Source organism: Durio zibethinus, chromosome 24 (genome assembly GCF_047325235.1).
Source record: "Durio zibethinus cultivar Kanyao isolate XHJ-2024 chromosome 24, ASM4732523v1, whole genome shotgun sequence".
Classification (NCBI taxonomy): Eukaryota; Viridiplantae; Streptophyta; class Magnoliopsida; order Malvales; family Malvaceae; genus Durio; species Durio zibethinus.
Window position 1 is genome coordinate 18,757,303 of NC_143185.1, and position 21,602 is coordinate 18,778,904.

Consider the following 21,602-nt stretch of genomic DNA (forward strand, 5'->3'; position numbering starts at 1 on the left):
TAAAATTTTAAAAAATTATAAATACATTTAATTAAACAAAGAATATGTTTATATTTTTTTATATTTTACAGATAGGAAATAAATAAAATATAAAAATAATTAAATTAAAACAATATTAGGAACTAACAATTGATTTTAGGATATAAAAATAATTTCATTTTATTGAAGCTTGAAATCTTTTTTTTTTTTCTATAGAAATAGTTTTTCCTTTTCTTCTCCTCTTACGTATTTTTCTAAGGTAAACGTTTCCCTTGAGAAGGGAAGTTGGAGAGCTCTAAACCAACAAGTCATCAACTGTCGAAATCTCATTGGAAGCTTTGAAATCTTAACAATTTAGAAACAGAAAATGGGTCTTATTAATTACTTAATAATCGCATATAAAACATTTAATTAATTTCCAGAAATCAATAAAATTATCATTTGCAAAACAATAATTAACAAGTTACCTTGAAAACTATCATTACATTCTCTCTCTTTCAAAGGAAATATCATTAAAAATCTAATGGTGTAGGAACAAAGGCATACGAAACAGAGAGAGACAGGAACAAATAAGACCACCAAGTCCAAGTTCCAAAACTCAGAGAGATTGGAAAGAAGAAACAAAAGATGGATTAGATAGAACGGCTTTGAGTGGAAGAAAAAAAAGGAAAATTCTTTGTTCAAAAGTCACAATCATCTGCTTCATAAAGACCTTCTTTAGATCTTATTTTAAACAAACCAGACATAAAACCACGCAACTTGCCCTCACTTTGGCCTCTTCTTGTCAAAATTTACTCCTTTTTTCTATCTCTCTGGGTCTTTAGTAAGGTTGTTGGAAACCGTGTCAAGTTGGTTTTTTTTTTCTTTCTAAATACATATCAGACTATCATTTGATTGGTTTTGTATTTGGAACTTTAAAGAAAGGGTAAAGCAGAGATGCCCATATCTGGGACTGGGAATTTTCCTAGAGTTTTGTCAGGTAAGTTTGTTTTTCTGGGTATTGATAAGTTTTTTGGTAAGTTTATCTTTTTTGTATGTTCTGTGGATCTGCTATATAGGTTTTAGCTTTTATAGTGTAAAGTTGATAATTTATGATGTGATAACGATGTAAATAGGCTTGTCTGCATTGATAATGAACTTTATTTGTTGTTTGACTATTATTTTTTTAATTTGTTTTCCAGTTTATTATTTTGTTATTTGAGTGTAGAAGGGTGTTTTGAATTTCATGTATGCTTCATGTAGAGAAGATGGTAAAGTAAATGAAATTATGCATATTTTGTTCTTTCAAGTTGATCCTTTTTTTTTTTTTTTTTCTATTAGGAGTTGATAATTGCCTATACTAATCATGAAATGGTTGCATTTTGACTATGTTCTGGACTTGATTGCTATTGATAGTCAATCTTAGTCTCGCCAATGAACAGTATTGTTGTGGCGTTTGTTGTACCTAAATTTGATGAAATTAAGAGATAGAGTAGATTTGCATGGTTGGTTTGGACTCATATTTGGTCCGATTTTTATTGGATCTCCATAGGTTGCATTTTCTTAATTGCAGCATTATCTTGGAGATAAAAAGGAAGAGAATATGAGGGTCAGGAACAAATACAGGAAACCAACTGCTTTCCCTTGCAATGCAGGGAGCAGATGCTCGATGTCTGCTGTGGTGTGGAGCTTGGTGGGATTTCTTCTTGTGCTTCATATGTACTCTCGTTTTAGCAACATAAATGCAGTGAATGGGGATATCCAACTGCGTATGAGTCATCATCCGCTAGTCCATGAACTTGAACAGGTGGAGAAGGAGAATATCCAAATTCCCCATCGTAAGGGGAAACGATCCCCACGTGCTGCTAAGCGGAGACCCAAGCGTACAACCACTTTGATTGATGAATTTCTTGATGAGAACTCCCAGCTTCGGCATGTATTCTTTCCAGATATGAAAACTGCTGTAAATCCAATAAAAGACTCGGGAAATGATAGCTACCACTACCATCCAGGGAGAATTTGGTTGGATACCGAAGGAAATCCTATTCAAGCTCATGGAGGAGGTATGCTCTATGATGAAAGATCCAATACATACTATTGGTATGGAGAGTACAAAGATGGACCCACCTACCATGCTCATAAAAAGGGTGCAGCACGAGTAAGTTAATCATTTTTAATTGATAAATAATCTGATTTATATCTACAGCTTTGCTAATATGGGACTAGTCCTTATGCTTCAATGACTAAGTAGCTAATGCTTCAATACCACAATACTCTTCTTTGCTTGGCTTGGTATAGTATGACTGAGTAGCTAATGCTGGTTTGTTATTTTTCTGATATTATACAGATTTGAGAGGGCGACTTTTGTGGATTTTATGAGTTTAGTCTTAATAAATCAGGGTTTTTAATGTATCTATTTTGTCTAGAGTAAAAGACTTTAGGGTTTAGGATGTGACCAGTGGAAAGCTGTAGGTTTATGACTGCTGGATTTGTTTTCAAAGATTTTGAGGTTTTTAGGGCGATTAGTATTTGAGGACTAAGGGTTTTATGGGGTAGAGAAGGATGAGACAGATCTAGCTGAAGAAAACTCTGGAAAAGCTGATTATTATATAAGTGATGCCTAGAAAATTAAAGGGAGATAGTAAGAAAGAAGAATGAATAAATAAAGATATAGAGATAGAAGTATGGAAACAAGGGCATCTGTTCATCATTGCTAAAATGATTTATAATTCACTAATAAGGGCCTCTTTAAATGTGAAGGGCATATGGGCCTAGGTAGTGACTTATAGGAATCCTGTCTTAGAAATACTAAATAAACTCGTTTATAAGAAACTACCTAAGTGCAAGTAGTAAACTTTGAACTGTTTCTCTTTGAATGGTTTGTGATTTGCACTAATATTAGTGTATTTTGGGATATTCTTCCATGCTTATTGGTATCTTATGATAGACATCCCAAACATTTTGAATATAAAATGACTGAAATTTAATCCAAAAATATGATGGGCTAAAAGCTAAAGACAACTTTTGCTCATACTTTGTCAAATCCTTCTTGTGCAACTTCATGTTCTTTCGAATCCTTATGTTATCTCCAATTCTATGTAATTGAATGTAACAGCAATTTTGATGTAGAGAAGCTTATTTTCAATGCAAAAATGTACTGGTTTAGAAATGGAGAAGCTCAATGCTGAGCCTGATATAAGATGGCTGCGTATGCACTGTGAAACTGATATGTTCTGAGACAAATTATTTAGTTTAATTTAATTTGGCTTTTAGGCTTCTTCAGTTGGTTTGGTTTATAGAAAAGTCAAGTATCTTGGTTCAGTTACAATGTTGATAAATAACTTAAAGCAAATTGCAGACACCCCTGTCATTGGTATTTGTTCTGTTTTTTGGTTGATTGATGCTGAACCTTTTTCTCTCTCTGTTAAAAACTCGTACATTGGAACTGAAAGCTTGACTTATGAGCTAATGGAAGTTGTCATCTTTATCAATCTCTTGGTAAGTTGCAATGATGCTTGAGATACAAGAAGAGCAGCATGTCTAATCTCTGAATTCTTAAGGTTTGAGTGTATGAAAAAGATGGTCAAATACTTGTAATGACATAAAATATTAATGGTTTTGAAGCACTTCTGATATTCACAAGCACTCGTTCATATGTTATTTTATCCTATTTGTCACTTTTTCATGTGCACCTATGGTACCTTAGTAGCAATGAAGTTCCTTTATCAAGTCAATATATTTGTTTTAGTTATGTTGCCACTGAAGTCAACAATGCCTTTGATGAGATGTTATTGAAATATGTGCTATTGCAGAGGTCACATGAGATTAGAACTTGCGATTGAACCAAAGAGATTATATGCTATTATTTTCTGCCAAGCTCCCGGTAGGGATTGAGTCATAAGTAGATATATGTGACGGTTTTGATGCAGTGATAAATTTCTATATAAACCTTGTATTTGTTTTTAAAACAGTGAAAGAGAAGCATATCTTTGCCACCGAGGTTGCCTTTATTGATGTTTTTCTGCTGCAGGATTTATTCTAACCTCTTAGTAATAATTCAAAGAGATAAATATAGCTCCATTATATTTGGATTAAGCTGACTTTTGTGATTGCAAATTCAATGTCTTTGAGCCACTTCATCTGTCGGTTGTTTGACCCTAGGGACTGATAAAGGAAGATAAATGCTGCATAATTAGGATTCATTCCTGGCAGAATCTTCTTCCATTCTGAGCTCTGCTCTCGTGAATGGATAGGAGATGAAATTTGGCATCTATATTTTTTAGTTTAGCATGAGTAGGTGCTTTCCCAGAAAATGTGTGTAGATGTGGTTGATATGCAAGACATCAGGCCTTACTTATGCCTTCTCTATATTGTCCTCATTTTTAGCACCTATTTTAGCCATTTAGGTATATAGTCTTATTTTGACGTTTGATTGCATACCTAACTCTTTAGTTCTAAGAAGTTTTGATTGAGTTCTTTGGTTACCTTGTAATCAGGTTGACATCATAGGAGTTGGTTGTTATTCTTCCAAGGATTTGTGGACATGGAAAAATGAGGGCATTGTGTTGGCTGCAGAGGAGACAAATGAAACCCATGATCTCCATAAATCCAATGTGTTGGAGCGGCCAAAAGTTATTTACAATGAGAATACTGGAAAGTATGTAATGTGGATGCACATTGACGATGCGAACTACACTAAAGCTGCTGTTGGTATTGCTATCAGTGATTACCCAACAGGTCCTTTTGATTATCTTCGTAGCCAAAGACCCCATGGATATGACAGCAGGGACATGACCATCTTCAAAGATGATGATGGTGTAGCATATCTAATTTATTCGTCCGAGGACAATAGTGAACTTCACATTGGACCACTCACTGAAGATTACCTGGATGTGAAGCCTGAAATGCAAAGGATTTTGGTTGGGCAGCACCGCGAAGCCCCAGCTCTGTTTAAGTACCAAGGGACTTATTACATGATCACATCAGGTTGCACTGGATGGGCACCAAATGAAGCACTAGCCCATGCTGCTGAGTCGATAATGGGGCCATGGGAGACAATGGGAAACCCATGCATCGGAGGGAACAAAATGTTTCGACTAGCAACATTTTTTGCACAGAGTACATTTGTGATTCCTTTGCCAGGAATTCCAGGTTCATATATTTTCATGGCAGATCGGTGGAATCCAGCTGACTTAAGGGACTCAAGATATGTATGGTTACCTCTAATAGTTGGAGGTCCTGCTGATCGGCCTTTTGAGTTCAATTTCGGATTTCCACTATGGCCGAGGGTGTCAATATATTGGCATAGGAAGTGGAGACTTCCCTTGAGTTGGAGAGCGTCGAAATGATTAGCTCTTTTTTTGGCTCATTTTTCTTTTCAGATACATGGTTTTAATGTCTTGTATATTAAGGCTCTTCACTTATTCTTTCCCTGGTTCCCATGGTTGTCTCTATGATTTGGGAAGCCTTTTCCGAGCTCACACACCTCAATAATTTGTTGTACATGTTCCATATCCTGCACTGCCAGTGAACTCACAAATGCTTGTCTGTAGGTAATGTTAATATTAGCTTTTGAGGATTATAGATTTTCACAGAGAATACCATTTGGTTGACACTGGAGATTTTTTTTCCCTAAATAATTTGCTTACAGTTACTTATGTCATGGCCATTTTGTTGTCATGTAATGAGGCTAGAAGTTTGCAAAATTTTCATTTGATATAAGCAGGTTGCCAAGGTGTCGGCAACCTGTTTGTTCCCAAGGAAAGGGAAAAAGCCCATATGCTTAGGCCTCAAGTTGTACCAAATCTTGCTTGGGGCCTGGGGGCACATGGAAATTGCTTCTGAAACAAATTTCCTAGTGCTTCCTTACTGAACAAGGGAAATTGGTGTTGAAACTGAAAGGGGAACACAGAAAAAAAAAAAGAAAAAAGTAGGAGACTTTGAGAGTGATTTGGGACCATAATTTACAAAATGATAACGTTGTCCTACAATAAATAAATAAAAGTTTGGTCCCCAACTCCCCTCAGCTTGAGGGACTTCCCCCACTTAGCTAGTTTATCTTCCTGTTACCCCATCACTGTCCAAAAACTTAAATTAAATCCCTTTTTTTGATAAGATAAAAAAATACTGATAAAAACATAATATTCATAATATTTCTTTAAATAAACTTATATACTATAAAGATGTTTAAGCTAAACACTTTCAGACACAAAAAAACACTAACTAAATTGACTTTGGACATACACAGTTTGATTGGCAGTCAGATATTTTCTTCCATCAAGTAGTTTCTGTTAAAAGACAATGAAAAGTATATAGTTTAACTTGGTTATTTTCTTCCATCAAGGAAATTTCGTCAAGCAACTGATATCTAAGTCTATCCCCTTGTTTGTTTTATTGAAGATACTCCATATCTCGTGTGTTGAGATAAGGTAATTTTTGTTTTGATACCTTGGTAAAGTCTGCTTGTGAGATGAATGCTGATATGAAATATTTCAATCTCCTTCAAGTTTTGTCAATGTGTTTTTTTTTTTTAGCGGATACAAGGAAAGTGAAGTTATTGGTGTCTCATCCGCCATTAATTGGATTTCCAAAAAAAAAAAAAAAAATGGAGAATGGAGCTTTCCAAACAAAAATTAAGAATGAGACTTCATTAAAAAAAAAAAAAACCCAAGTGACCAAACCCAAGATGCAACCATTGCACAAACTTATTGCCTTAACCGTTAATAAATTTTGGTACAAAAGTGAAAACTAGATTATTTGGTTGCTAGATTTATTTTTTCTTCCTTTTCTTGTAAGAATGATCAAGACTATTCAAAATTAAATAAGGTTGCAGGTTTTTGTAAGTAGTGTTAGCTGTATTTGTTTTTGTCTAAAAGATTTTTATTATTATAAGACTTTCTATAAAAATAAATAATATAAATTTGCATGCAAATTGACCTCTGAAAATGGCTTTCCGCGTTTGAACAAAGTGGAGACTACGGCACAAGGTACTTGATTAATTATTATATATAAAGGCCTTTATGAAATTTGTTCAGTAATATATATTTTTTGAACATGTTCCAACTTGAACTTGGTCCCATAAGCATAATATTGATTCAAGAGACAGTAGCTAGGTAGCTGGTCATTTGTCAATTATATAAAGTAATTCAAAGCTTAATCTAAAGCCTAAAGGAAGCATGGACCGACTCTCTTTTATATATATATATATATATATAAAAAAAAAAAAAAAAACAGACACACATCATGATGGGAATACACGTAAAAAAGTTGCATAGCAAATTTTATTATTGACTTTAAAAGCTAAAGAAAAATAAGGAAAAAAATTAAAAAAAAAAAAGATAACAGCGAGCAAAGAGTTGATTGAATTAAAAAAAAAAATGAATATTTTATTTATAATTAAGATTTAGATTAAAATATTTTTACTATATTATTATTATTATTATTATTATTTTGTTTTCTCTTCTTCCTAAACCCTAAAAAGTGAAAAATAAAAGATTTAATTTGCATTTATTATTAAAAAATATATAAAAGAAAGAAGAGAGAATTGCTCAAACCATATCAACACAAACACAAAAGCATGGTGGCCGTCCTTAAGCCCTGGGTATGCCACTTATGACTAAACACCTTTTTTCTTTAATAAGATTCCCCATAATTGGAACCCAACTCCCCTAAACCAATGGCCGTCCTAAGATTCTAAGGCGCCCAAACCAGATTAGGACCTATTCATTTTTTTTCTTAGATGGATAATTTAAAATTTTAAACCTTATCAAAATTATATTAATTCCCCTAAGCTGATATCACACTTTACACCAAATACCAACCGCATTTCTCAATTTTGGACCAACAATGATATAAAAATGACTTGGTGTTGTTAATTATTTGTTTAGGCCAACACCAACCTTATGTTTAAACTAAGAAAATTGCTTCTTTTTGTCTTAATTGTGCATCTAGTCCTGGGACAATTTCAGCAGGCCATATATTCAGGGGTCAAATTAAGTAGGTGGTAGCTTAAGTTTTGATTGTTTGAAAGGAAAATGAGTGGGAAAATTCCCATAACCCATTTGACAATGTATCCTATTTATTTTCAATTGATTATCAATATATAATATATATATAGAGAGAGAATTTCGTTTTTAATAAATTGATTTTAAAAATTTTTAATTTTACAAACAAATTAAGAAACTGTCACATATTTTATTTTTAATTTTTTTACTATACCCTAATAAAATATGTGTTACCTATTAATCTTAAAGTACACATTTTAGATTATTTATTTGAGTAATTAAATGAAGAAAATTAAGTCTCTTCAATATTTGATGATTATATTAAAACTCCATAACCCCAATTTTCCATACAATAAAATATATAATAAAAAAAATGGTAAAACGAAGATTAATTATATTTAGTGAAAATCAATTTACTCCCAATCCTATTCAAATCAAAGGCAAATTCTTAGCACTCCTCCCTCTTTCTATCTTCCCTTTTTCTCCACCAAAAACACAAATTCATTTAACCAACCCCATATAAAATACCAGTACCTATTACACGTGCGAGAAAAACATAACACACGTGTGAGAGAATCACAGACCTTCCATGCGCAAAAAAAAAAAAAAAAAAGCCTACAGCCGTCGTTAAGGCCGCCATGCACTGGCCCAAACCAGAGGCTGGTCCTTCCAAGACAAGAATATTCCGGCGTCAGGACACTGTGCCATTGACCAACCTTCCTTATACCTTCTCAACAATGCGCGTACATCATCACACACTTCATCACTCAAAATTACAGGGCTAAACCCACTTTCATGGAAGCGTCTGGACCAGCGCGTGGCTAACTCACGCCTCTCAATGGACTCGGAGGGTGGACAAGCCACCAAGTCAACCATGGCTCGACCAGCTGCTCGTTCTAGCATCAGCCTTTCATTGCTTGTTCTCGCAAAACTCTCATCCAAGGCTTCGAAGTAAACCCTAAACCATCTTAAACATTCTTGGAAACCCTTAACGAACTCCAGCCCGTCAAATCCAACATCAAGATCAGCTTCTTCTTCAACGACAGTGATTATCCTTGGTTGCAAACTCCTGAAATTCGATATCATAATATCTCTACGATTATCAACGGCTGTGATCGAATGTAATGTGCCAACACAGTTGATAGCTAACGCTTCATCTTCTTGGATATCAAGTTCTGATAAATCTAAGTTACATAAATCACCAGCACGGTGTATCACATTGAATTTAAAGGGAACTCCCATAAGCCTAGCAAATTTTTCCATTCTGTTTCCTATTTCTTTCATTACTTTTTGGACAGCAGCCAAGCCTCCCGCAGCTCCTGATGCACCTGAAACGCCACCGCTTTTGCTAGCAACGATAGTGGTTAGCCTTAAGTGAGGGGTTTCATCGGTGCGGGTTGCTAGGGCTTCAAGCAAAGTAGGCCATTGTGTGCAATAAGTGTTGCTGATATCAATTATATGTAATTTGCTTTCACCTTCGAAAGCTTCCATGATTGCACCATTACAAGCAACATGACCAAAAGTAGTCCAAGGACTTACCTCTTGAAACTTCAATACCATCTTTCTTGTTGACTCGAAAGAACACGTTTTCTCAGATACTGACGCTAACGTTCTATAGCAACGCTCACCTGAGTCAGTCATGCGGCTAAACAAGGCTTGAAGAAAGTAAGAACCGAGTTTTTGCTCGGTGTCACCATAAGGTGAGCTAAGCTCGTTGAGCATCCACATGAGTTGTTGGACACGACCGCTGTTTTGATCAGCGATAGCAGTTGCTGTTTCCAGGAGGATATCGGTAGCCCACTTGCCGGAGAAATCAAAGTATATGTCACGAGCAGGGGAGAAAGTAGGGAAGTCAGAAGTCTCAAAAGCATGGTGAATATTAGAAGTGTTTGTAGTGGTAGTTGTAGGAGTTGTGGTGGTGGTATAAGGGTGGGGCTGGTGTTGTTGATGATGATGATAAGGATAGTAGTGTTTAGAAGAAGACGAAGAGAAGTCGTCTTCATCCATGAAAAAGTTGAAGCATTCTTCGTCTTCTTGTTGGTAGTGGTGGTTTTGTCTAGAGGATCTAGAGCTGCTAGAAGTTCTGCTAGAGTTGAAAGATTGATCGGATGATTGGAAACTCACAAGTCTAAACAAGGTATCCATCTAATACCAAAAAACAAGAGACCCACATCAATAAGCTTTGGATTGAGGGCTTTTGGGTGGAAGTTGGGGGAGTTCGAAGAGATGGGTGAGTTTCTATTTTTAACAGTACTAGAACATGGGATATAGAGAAATGATTAAAGCAGAGGATCTTAAAACTGGATTTTACTAATTGGGTTTTGTAAACACAATTAGAATGGAAAAATTAGAAGAAAAAAAAAAGGTTGGGAATCTAAGTGTGAGTCAAATATGTGCTTTCTTTTTGTGTAATCGATGAGAAAAATGGAGGTGGGGCTAGGGGCCGGCGGTTCTTTTCTAGTAGCTTATTCTTTTAATATTTTTCATGGGGAAATTGATTAATAATCATAGGGCATTCAGTTAATACTTGGTTGGTTGTATGGACTAGCTAGCCGGTGTTCTAGGAATAGAATTTCTGTCTGACAAAAGATGAAAGAGATCGAGGAAAAGGTAGACATCACCAAATGGGAATAGTGGGATAGCTTTTCATTCATTCAGAGAGAGAGAGCGACAGTGTGTGGGTAAAATGTTATAGGTTTTAGTGGGAGTAGGCGTGCCAGTTGGTTTAGAGAGAGAGAGAGAGAGAGAGAGAGAGAGAGATGGGAGAGTAAAGCTGCCGGCGTGCATTACCATCATTAAACCCACCATCACCCCAATACAAGCCATTCACATTCCTTGCCTCCTAATCCCTCTCCAAACTCTGCCAAAATTCTTGTTACTTTTTTCTTTTCTCTACTAGTAAATTATCCCATACATCAATTTGTCATATAATAATACTCTATTCTATTGCCAAATTGTACCCTTCCCTAGGGCATGTAGCATGCTCTCTTCTTATTCCTTCTTTTTCCTCCACACACACCCCATATCATCAAATAGTTTATAAATCACAAACACCAATCACTTCACATACCAAAACTCTAGCTAGATGACCAAACCCATAACCATATCCCCCCTCTCTTCCATGTCACTGCCCCCCAAATCTTGCAATTCACTTGACCAAACTCTTCCAAGTTTTCTTCCTAGCCAAGTTACTTCCCCTAATGATTGCACCCCTTCAAATTGGAATACCCTGGCTATTGTCTTCACCTTCTTGTCTTCAAGCTCACTCTTAATTCTAGAAACAAAATCTTTGTTTGATTGGCACTTGGCCTAGTCTGATCAGAGTCTTAACAATATTCACATTCTCTTCCTTGAAATCAGTGGTTGAAACTTGAGAGAGATTATAGTTTATGTCTTGTTGAAGGGTTCCCGGTTTTGTCCTCATCTTTGGTTTTTATAGGGGGACAGCAAAATGCCATACTAGTTCAGCTTAGGTTATAGTACTCTATTGTTTCTCAAATATCAAGGTGGGTGGCTACGCATTCATTTTGCTGTAGAGATATTCTCATGGATTGTTCTTTGGCCTCGATTTTCTTCAACAATCATTAGGAAAATTCCTGCTTGGACTCTTTGTCCCTAGTCAAGATCAGGATGCTCGCAGACAAGAGCAGAGGGAACATATTTTTCCTACCTCCCAATCCAGATAGATATTTGCACCCAACAGTCAAGGCTTTGTACATAGGAAAAAAGAAGGGTGGTTTTGGGAACTGAATTTCTCCATCTGAAATGTTCAAAGTTTCAAACCCCCCAATTGCCAAAGCTATAGCAGCTAATTGCGATTTAATTACTCAATTTTAAAATCAAAATCATTTTTTGCTTTTGATGTCAAGACAAAGACTTTTGAAAGCTTAAACTAGGGGATGTTTAAATGGATTTGTGGGGTCCAAACTTTGTTCACATAACTTTGCTTTTAGTATTATTGTAACAAGAATGTAGTTGAAAAGTCACATTACCTCAACCATAATGGAAATTTTGCTTTAAAGATTGATTGGGATTGGGAAGGTGATGGCAACTTGTTAATTTTATAACACATTTTTCTGCTTCATTGGTTTGTTGTTTAAAAGCTAAATTGCATAGCTGAAAAGCAAGCATAATAAAATTTATTATATCACCTTTTCTTTCTCAAATCCTCCAAACCCCATATAGCAGGTCCCATATATTCGAATCCCAAATTTGTATAATTTCATCCTTGAAAGATTAGTACTTGAATTTTCAAGCCAAAAGCTTTAAATTTTCAATTGGTTTATTGGGAATGTATATGATGCCAAGATTTTAATTCTTATCAAACCCGTGTCGGATAGTCTAGTTTTCACCTTTAGATTTTAATATTTTTGAATTACAATTGAGATTCGAATTCAAGATCTTTAATTTTAAAATTGACACTAATATCACTGAGTTGATAATGCATTAGTTTTATTTCCTTTTTCTAATATAAAAACAGTTGTAATTTGAAAACCTAAAAAAAAATTATAATTATATTAAAATTTAAACCACACAAGGCATAGCTAAGAGGCAGACCATCGCCTCCAAAAAAAATTGTAACACCTTTATATGTAAAGTACTATGTCTTATGAAACTTACTGTTTGATCATTTTTTCCTATTGAATTTACTATCTGACCACTATTCTCTGTATACGTGACTTCCTTTCTGATCATATGCCTACTAAACGTTATTTTTTAAAAATAATTATATAAAACAACTAAATTAAACTTCAAATTCATTTTTCATTCTTATTTACCAATTGGAAAGTAAGTAACCACTCAAATCCCATAAAGAAAAGATGACAGATTTTTCGAATCCAAAGCCTTCATTCCCACACCTTGTTGATTGTTGAATTATAAGGCCAAAACTCAAAAGCAACAACTGTCAAAGTCTTATGTTAATAAAAGAAGAATTCAGATCTGAAAAAAATAAAAAACAAAAGAAAGTAATTGTGAGTCTGTGACCACAGAAAGACATGCTTCTGAGTTTCTCAATCAGTTTTTTTCACAGAAACATGCTTTTTTCCTCATGGCTTTGTACAAACATCAACCCCACCATAATGCTGAGCTAGCTATATCAGAAAACTCTAGGTACCCAAAACCTGCCCAAGGAAAAGTTTAAGTGGACCTGCAAAATATAGATGGGGTTGGATTTTGCCTGACATGGCATGACACCATTAGACCATTAGTCACAAAGCTGTAGTTGCAATTGGACCACACCACACCCACCTCTCACTTTCCCTGACTTTTCTTTTGCAAGTAATCTCTTTGATTAGAAACACCTTTTTTTTCCATGTTTGATGATGTTTAAGAGGCCCTACCTGTTGGATTAATAATTAAGAGTTTGGTCACCAAATTTTTGTTTGAATCAATATTTGGAGGAAAGAACCAGGTGTTAATCTTAAAGGATAATTGAAATGAAAAAAAAAAAAAAAGAAAGCATCGGTTATTCTAATTTGTTACCTCTTCAAAGTTGATCAGCTTCAAAGCAAAAAGCACCGGCCTTCTTCTGAAGAATACTCAAGTTAATTAGTTACAATTGAAGACAGCTTGAATGATGAGTTCTGGATTGATATTAATATATATATGGTTGAATGATGAGTTCTGGACTGATATAAATATATATATATATATATATATATATATATTCATTCTTCATCAGAAACTGAAAATTAAAGAAAGTAAGAAAATAACCCGTTAAAAAAAAAAAGAACACATCAGTTGACGTGGATGTTACCTGTGCAAGTTAATATTAGATAGAATATACTATGTCGAGGATATATTATCCAATAATATGTCATAATATATAAATTTGTAGACTTATCGTTAGATATAAATTTTATGATTTATCATCAAATAATTTTTTTAAATGTGATTAACTATCTAACTGAATTTATCCTATTTAAAGAGAAGTTTCAAAATTGATTTAGATATATTTAAATAGTAAATCAAGTCTGCAAAAATAAATTTTAGATTTGAAAATGTAGTTATGTGTGAGAAATGTTATAACTCTCTCACAGCACCAATTCAAAAAATGATACCAGTTTAATTTCAAATTATCCAAATCTTAATCATATTTATGATTTATCAAAATATTTAATATTGAAAATTGATCTTAAAATTACTCCAATAATTTAGTACCAAATATTTTTCTCACTTCATGAGTATTTATGAAAACTAGTATTTCATTCTGAATAGGCTCCGTCGTCAGATTCCTTTAATTTTGCTTTTAAAAATAAATATCTATAAACTATGTTTATAGTCATAAATATCTTCTAATCTGTTTGTTAGGCTTTCCTTTGAAAATTATCATCCAATCTATTGGTAGGATTTTTTTAAAAAAAAATATTTTTTAAAAAAATTTATTAAGTCCTCCAATAGTTTGATAAAATTTAATTTAAAATTTAAATCCTCCAATAATTTGGTAGGATTGAAAAATATTTTTTGAAATTTTTTTTAATTTAAAAAAATAAAATAAAATATACAAAAATTATCATCCAAAAATTACCATGCAAAATAATATTTTATCATGCAACAATATATCATGCAATAATATAATATATAAACTATCATACAATTAATATAAAATATCATGCAAATATATCAAACTTATGCCAAAATAAGAACTAAAAATAAATTAATAAAACATCATGCAAAAATAATTGTTTTTATCACATTAAAACAATAAACCATTTAAAATAATAAATATATGTAAAAATTGAAAAATAAAATAAAAAAATCAAAACAAAAAAAAGAAAAAGACAAACCTGCGTTGCGGGTTGAGTCGCCTGATGGGTCAACGTACAAGTCACTAGGTCTATATAAGTTAATCTATTTACCAAAGCAACACCATTTTAATGTGGGTATAAAAGGTTCAATCTCAACCTTTTCTTCAGTTTTCCACTTTCCTCTCTCTCTTTAGCCTTAGTTCCTGTGATTTTTCTCTTTAACCTCAAACTGAAAACTTCAAATAGTTCCACAAACTAGCCAAAAACCCATATTCCGGCATAAGAATCTTTAAATGGCCATTGGAATCTTCAAATGAACCTAGAATCCACCCAGAAAACCACCATTTCGACCTCTGTGAACTCATCGAAAAGTTCAAACCTTTAATTGAAAAATTCAACAAAACCTAAAAAACCCAAAAATTCTTAGAAAATTAAAAGCCAGAAATTACAATCAAATTTCTAAGAACAATAACCCAGAGATTAAATCTTTAAATAGATCCAAAAATACCAAAAAATTGGACTTCATCCTAAACCCTAGAAAATTAAGATTTTTCAGAGCAAAAAAAACACATCATAACTTTTTAACCACGAATTTTTGAAGCAAAACCTAGAAATTAGAATCACTTAATTCCAAAATCCATAACCCCAATCTTTTCCCAGAAACTAAAATCCCTTTTTTTTTTTCCCTTAAAATTTTTAGAATCACAGAATTAAAAAACCTAAAAACTCCTCATGTATGATTTTTCTCTTTTGCTTGGAGCTTGAATGTGTGTTGTAAAGATTTTAAAAAGGATCGAATCTATCCTTGAACAGATTTGATCTAGAAGATTGCTTTATTCTTAGTTTTCTAATTGATTTTGTTTCCAATTTCAAACAACCATGATTTCTGAATTTTAAAAAAAAATGTTATTTTTATTTCGTTTCCTTTTTTTTTTTTGAACTTTTGACCTTTTTTTTTGTTTTTTGACTTTAAAAAAATAATAAATAAGGCAAAAAATTTAATCAAATTAAAATGAAGATTTTTCCTATTGGGCCTAAAGCTTCCCAATTAGGCCAGCCTGTTTCCAATCTTGAAAAAATTTCAGATAAAATGGGTTGTCTATAATTACCCTTCTTTGCACAGTTTCTGTAAAACAAAAATTGTACAAAAAGAAAAAACATCTATTTTGTTCAAGGTTAAAAATAACTAAAAAAAATTTTGAAATCTAAAGATTCACAATTTGGAAATTTAAGGGTTCATAAATTTTCAAAAATTCACAAAGCTCGATAACAATAATTGAAAGATTCCAAGACTCTAAGATTCACAAAAAAATTCATAATGATTTTAAAATTTTCAAAGATTCAAGATTTGTAAAGGTTTTCAAATTCACAAGAATTTCAAGTTTCACAGAGATTTTAGATTCGCAAAGGTTTCATATTTACAAGGATTTCAAAATTCACAGAGATTCTATATTTGCAAGATTCTAGATTCATAAGAATTCTAAGTTTTGTAAGAATTTTTAGATTCGCACAAATTCAGATTTGTAAGAATTTTAGATTGGCAAGAGTTTTAGTTTTGGCAGAATGGAATATTTGAATTTCATATTCATAAAAACTTCAAGTCCACAAGAGTGTCAGGTTTTTAAGAACTTCAGGTTTGTAAAAATTTAAAGTTTTAAAAAACTTCAGATTCATAAGAAATTTAGTTTCACAAGAATTGGTAGATTCGCAAAATCTTCAGATTCATAAGAATTTTAGGTTTGCAAGAAATTAAAGATTCTAAAAAACTTCAAATTTGCAAGAATTTTAAATTTGTAAAGATTTGTAAATTGTACTTCACAGACAATATTCAAATATTCGCATTCAAAAGATTTAAAAATTCATAAAAAAAATTCATGAATTCACGTAAAAAATTTCAAGGTTCATAGCTAGAATTCGAAGATTCTCATTTGAAAGTTTTAGGGTTTCACATTCAAAAGTTATACATTTTCATTTGAAAATTTTAAAGATTTACATCCCAAATTTCAAAAATTCACATTTGAATTTTTTTTTAAAATTCACATACAAAAGTTAAAGATTTTTATTCAAAACATTTAAAGATTCACATCTAAAGGTTTCGAAGATTTACATTCAAAAAATTAGAGATTCATATCCAAATTTTCAAAAGTTTTTTTTCGAAAACTTTATAGCTTCACACCTAAAGATTCTTATTCAAAAAAAATTTTAGAGTTTCGCATCCAAAATTTTAAAGATTCTTATTTGAAATGCTCCTTTAAACAAAGGCTATGTATTTAAAAAATTTGAAAAATTTTTCTATAAAAAATCTCATCATGAAAGATCTTCTTCATTTGAGGATTTAAAAGTTAAAAATTTTCTCTAATTAGAGTCAAATTTTTAATTTTTTATGCAATAAATGTTAATGCAAATATATCAATCTAGATTCTCACTAAATGATGCAAATGCATGTCATACAATGATTCAAATGTTCCAACCATGATGTAAATGCATGCCCCAACCATGATGCAAATGCAATTATCAAAGATTTTTATAAAATGTAAACATAATGCATATAATGCATGTCACTAAATCAATGCCATGAAATCCTAATTGTTGTAACAGGGTTCTCAAGACTTCTTCATCTTATATATTCTTTCTCAACTTCTCAACATTAATGATCTCAAAACAAATTTTATCATTTGATCCATGTTATTTTCCCCATTTGGTCATAACTTATAGGTTATATTAACCAATCCATCGTATTCATCACTGCATCATCTCATTTAACTTTTTCAAATCATATTCTTAGGGTTCTTTCATTTTTTTATCTTAAATTTCTTTTAAAAAAATGAAAAAATCTTTTACAAACATTGTCATTTATTTATTTATTATCATTATAATTTATGACAAACATGATATATTTTCTCAATTCATTTAGGGAATGTACACTTGGTAAAAAATAAGAAAAATATGTCTTTATTTTTTAAAAGAAGTATAGTCAAGAACAACTCAAAGATAAATGAAAGTCAAATATTGTGACTGTGTAAATGGGATATCAACATCTAAAATAATGACTGTTCAGATAATTTTGAACTCTAATTCAAAATTTTTTTTCCAAAATACATTCTATCAATATCTTCGATCTTTGAGCCAATCGTAATCCTTATTCCTAGGATCCTCATATGAGGTTATTTTTCAAGTTTTCATCTTCACTTAGATCGTCCTTTTAAGTTTTCAATTTAAGTCTTCTTTTTTCTTTTTTTTTTGCGCATCTCCTTTTCATCTTTTCGATTTGTTTTCCCTTTGGTCCATCAATGATACCAAAATCTCAAACAATTTAATAACAAATTTGTCTCAGTTCAATTCATGATTCTCTAATTCGAGTATTCATATTCGATCAAAATAAACTTTTAAGGGATGTAACGTAGGTTATGGTAAGGGATTATAAAAGATATGGACAAAATAGGCCCAAACTATATTTGAATGGTAATCAAATCAATGATAATTTCTTTTCATGGGAGACACTTTGACATTTTATCCCATTAATTTCTTCTTCTTTTTTCTTTTTTTTTTTTATTTTTCATCATTTTTCAAGAAAGATTTAAACACAAAAGGGTTTTGCCACTGAAATCACTAAATATATCTCGTAAACAAGGTTCTCAACCTTTACCCCCAGTATGAGAGTGATCTTTGGTTAGGGTTCCTTAAAAAAATTTTAACAAGCTCAAATGGAGAAGCAAAGGATAATTTTATTATTTTTATAAAGATTAGAAGAAAAATGACCATTTATCATTTCAAACATGAATACTCTCAATGAGAAACATTGATTAACTAAGAACCTATTTGTAAATGAACCATTGCAAAGATCATGTATTGCATCACTTTCACCTTTTAAATAATGAAAATTTTCACCAAATTTACCTCTTTTTACTCAGTAGTCCCAATGAATTAACAATCTCAATTTATCAATCATATCATCATGAATGATGTTTTCGAAATCGAATTATAAATTATTGTCATAACTATCTGAACATTCATTATTTGGAATCAAAGGATGGATAAAAGAAAAGATATGAGAAGGTAAAAGTATAAAACAATGATTCACATAAAAGAGAAAATGTCATAAAAATACATTATATCCGTCACTTTTATTAAAATGATGAAAAATAAAATGAAATTCAAGTATATAAAAAAGATCTATATTCTCAAGAAATCTTAAGATGATAAACAGTTTCAATCAGCTTTCCCAAAATTATGCCCCTTGGTGATTTGGCAAAAATTTTTTATTAACATTCAGTTCTTCTGATATTTTTAATCTCACCGAGTCTACTTGGATCAAATTTTGTATCTTATGCTTGAAAATAAGACATGTTTTTATAAAGTGACCCAAATTCTCATTATGATAATCATATGTGGCATTAACATTATACCATTTGAGATAAAGTGGCTTCAATACAAAAAGATTGAAAATACCAGTTCATTCTTGATTAATTCTAATAATAACTCAGTATAGATTAAAAGGATAAAATCAATATGAGCTCTCTGTTGGTTGCTCATGAATCTTTCCAAATTACTCGTATGATTGTTACGCCTTAAAATTAGTGTAGTGATAGAATTAGGCCCATATGTGGGTGCTTGAAAGGTTGGTTGGTATGGGATTGGGTAAATATTATTCATAGTTAGGTAATGAATCTGATAAATGACTTATGCAATATTATTGATTGTTGGATAATGACCAAGATGAAATATGGCAGATATAGAGCATAATTTTTGAATTGTTGCCTCTTAAAACTCACTACTTAGCCTTCAACTTATTTTTTCTTAGGCATCTCACATTTTTTGCCACTACTGGCTTCTTTTTTCTTAAACTTGTCACTCTTGAATGCATTTTTAATAATCTCCCATGAGATCACCATTTCAGCAAAGTTCTTTGTTATGTTCCTTATCATATTCTCATAATAGGATATTTTTAAAGTGCTAACAAATAAGACAGTTATTTCTTTCTCAGTTAGAGGAGGTTGAACTTGAATAGCTATGTCCCTCCATCATTAAACATATTCTTTTAAAGATTCTGTTGCCTTCTTCTCCATACTTTGAAAAAAAAAGTGAATAGGGACTAAGTCAATGATGTGGCGATATTGGTTGATAAACTACCTAGCAAACTTATTTCAAGAATGGATGTGAGTTCGATCTAGTTGAACATACCACTTTATAACCGAGTCAGTAAGGCTATTTTGAAACACATGCATCAATAGCTTTTCATTATTCATGTAGCAGCCATTTTTTAACAATACATAGTGACATGTGCTATTGGATACTTAGTATCATTATACTTCTTAAACTTTGAATCTTTATATTTCAGAGGAATCACAACATTTTGGGCTAAACAAAAGCTAACAACATCTATAGAGCCATAAAAATCTATCCTTTTAATAGCTCATAACCTCTCATCAAGCATGTTCATCTTGTAATCGACTTGTTAATCTTCCAAAGCCTTAACCATTTTTAATTTCTCTTTTGGGACATCTCAATTAGGAACTTGGATTGATTTAACTATTTTTTCAACTAGGGTAGGGTTGTTGTAACTTTGGACATTCTTTTTGCTAGGTGCAAGTGACATTTCTAAGTAAGTATAGCTTGTTAAAAATGCAAATTGTTGTGATAGAAAGCTTGGAGTGGATTTGGCCTTATATAGGTCATAACCTGGAGGATATAAAGAATGAACAACATCATGTGAAACATTTTCTTCTACCGTCTTTCCTTTATTCAACTTGCCTAATGTCTCAAGGATTTTGCTTAGCTCTACCTTAATCTCATTTTAGGCCTTTCCTAATTTTTCAACATGGCTTGCATTATCTTATTCCATGCTTCTAGCTTGGGCTCAGGTGTAATACTAGTGTTGAACTATCCTTGAACCTTGACTTCTCATAATTAGGGTGTAAATTTAGAATGATGTTTATGAAACTTTCAGATTATGCATGAGAATGAATGCAATAAGAAAAAATTAATTATGTGAATGCGTGCATATACAATAAAAGAAAATTGTTAGTAAACATGATATATACAAAGAACAATAATATACACAAAAAATGCATAAAGTGTTAGTATGCAAATAATATATACAAATATATATATATATTTACAAGCAAAATAAATGCTCCATCATATGTCCTATTTAGGGTTTTCTAACATAAGGTAAAGTATGGTTCTAACCTAGGTTCAGACCCTTAGGGTTTATTTACATGTTGGTTCAAAGATTTAACAATCTAAGGGTTCCCAAATTGTTTCTTACATTATTATTCATTATAGACTAATAAGATATCCCAATCTTTACCTATTATAGGCTGCAAGTGAAAAGAGTTTAATTTGAGTGAGAGTTTTTTGCTAGTTCATATAGAGATATAAAATCTCATAAAGGCATAGGTACTTTACTTTCTCCTAAGAGATAGAACTCAGGTGTAGAGCTCATATTATGTATGTGTAAATGAATAACAGATATATAAAATGAATAAATAAATAAAATACAAATAAGAAGAAAATTTTTTAAATTTATTATAGCTTGGATAACAAGAAATCATTTACTGGCTTACTCTTGATGTCTTCAGTAGAGTCATCAAATTGTCATAAATATAGATCTGTAGACCTACTGTTAGACTTATATTTTAGGAGTTACCACAAATATTTTTTGTTTAGGTGTAATTCGCCACCTGACTGAATCTGTCATATTTAAAGAGAAGTTTCAAGATTGAATTAGGTATCTTTAAATAGTAGATTTTAATCCATGAAATCAAATTTTAGGTTCAAAAATGTGGTTACGGGTGAAGAAGGTTATAGCACTTTCATTGTGTCCATCTAAAAAATGGTACCAATTTGATTTCAAATTATCAAAGCCTTAATTATATTTATGATTTACCAA

At 32.0% G+C, this 21,602-nt stretch overlaps 1 protein-coding gene, 1 long non-coding RNA gene and 1 pseudogene across 5 annotated transcripts; 1 reads left to right on the plus strand and 2 right to left on the minus strand.

Annotated features, from left to right (window-relative positions):
- Positions 1–478: 478 nt before the first annotated feature.
- Positions 479–5,572, plus strand: LOC111317054 (uncharacterized). Of its 3 annotated transcripts, none has more exons than XM_022919376.2 (3): positions 479–958; positions 1,532–2,116; positions 4,455–5,572. In XM_022919376.2, exons 2-3 carry the CDS (start codon positions 1,562–1,564, stop codon positions 5,304–5,306), a joined length of 1,407 nt encoding a protein of 468 aa, XP_022775111.2. In that variant the 5' UTR covers positions 479–958; positions 1,532–1,561; the 3' UTR covers positions 5,307–5,572. The 3 variants fall into 3 exon arrangements, with proteins under 3 accessions (XP_022775111.2, XP_022775109.2, XP_022775110.2); XM_022919374.2 differs by having other exon boundaries at positions 522–958; positions 1,511–2,116; XM_022919375.2 differs by having other exon boundaries at positions 522–958; positions 1,614–2,116.
- A 2,673-nt stretch (positions 5,573–8,245) lies between these two features.
- On the minus strand, positions 8,246–10,621 carry LOC111316181 (protein SHORT-ROOT pseudogene; annotated as a pseudogene). The gene has a single exon (XR_016333172.1). The product of XR_016333172.1 is annotated as a protein SHORT-ROOT pseudogene (transcript).
- Positions 10,622–12,875: 2,254 nt separating this feature from the next.
- On the minus strand, positions 12,876–13,576 carry LOC149512013 (uncharacterized). The gene is made up of 2 exons (XR_016333414.1): positions 13,446–13,576; positions 12,876–13,303 (listed from the first exon to the last, which is right to left on the minus strand). It is a non-coding gene; the product is annotated as an uncharacterized LOC149512013 (long non-coding RNA).
- Between the last annotated feature and the right edge of the window lie 8,026 nt (positions 13,577–21,602).

Excerpts from the sequence above, each read along its gene's own strand:
- LOC111317054 (XM_022919376.2), top strand. The coding sequence starts at position 1,562 with ATGAGGGTCAGGAACAAATACAGGAAACCAACTGCTTTCCCTTGCAAT. Across the intron at positions 2,117-4,454 it reads ATAAAAAGGGTGCAGCACGA|GTTGACATCATAGGAGTTGG; the intron begins GTAAGTTAATCA and ends CCTTGTAATCAG.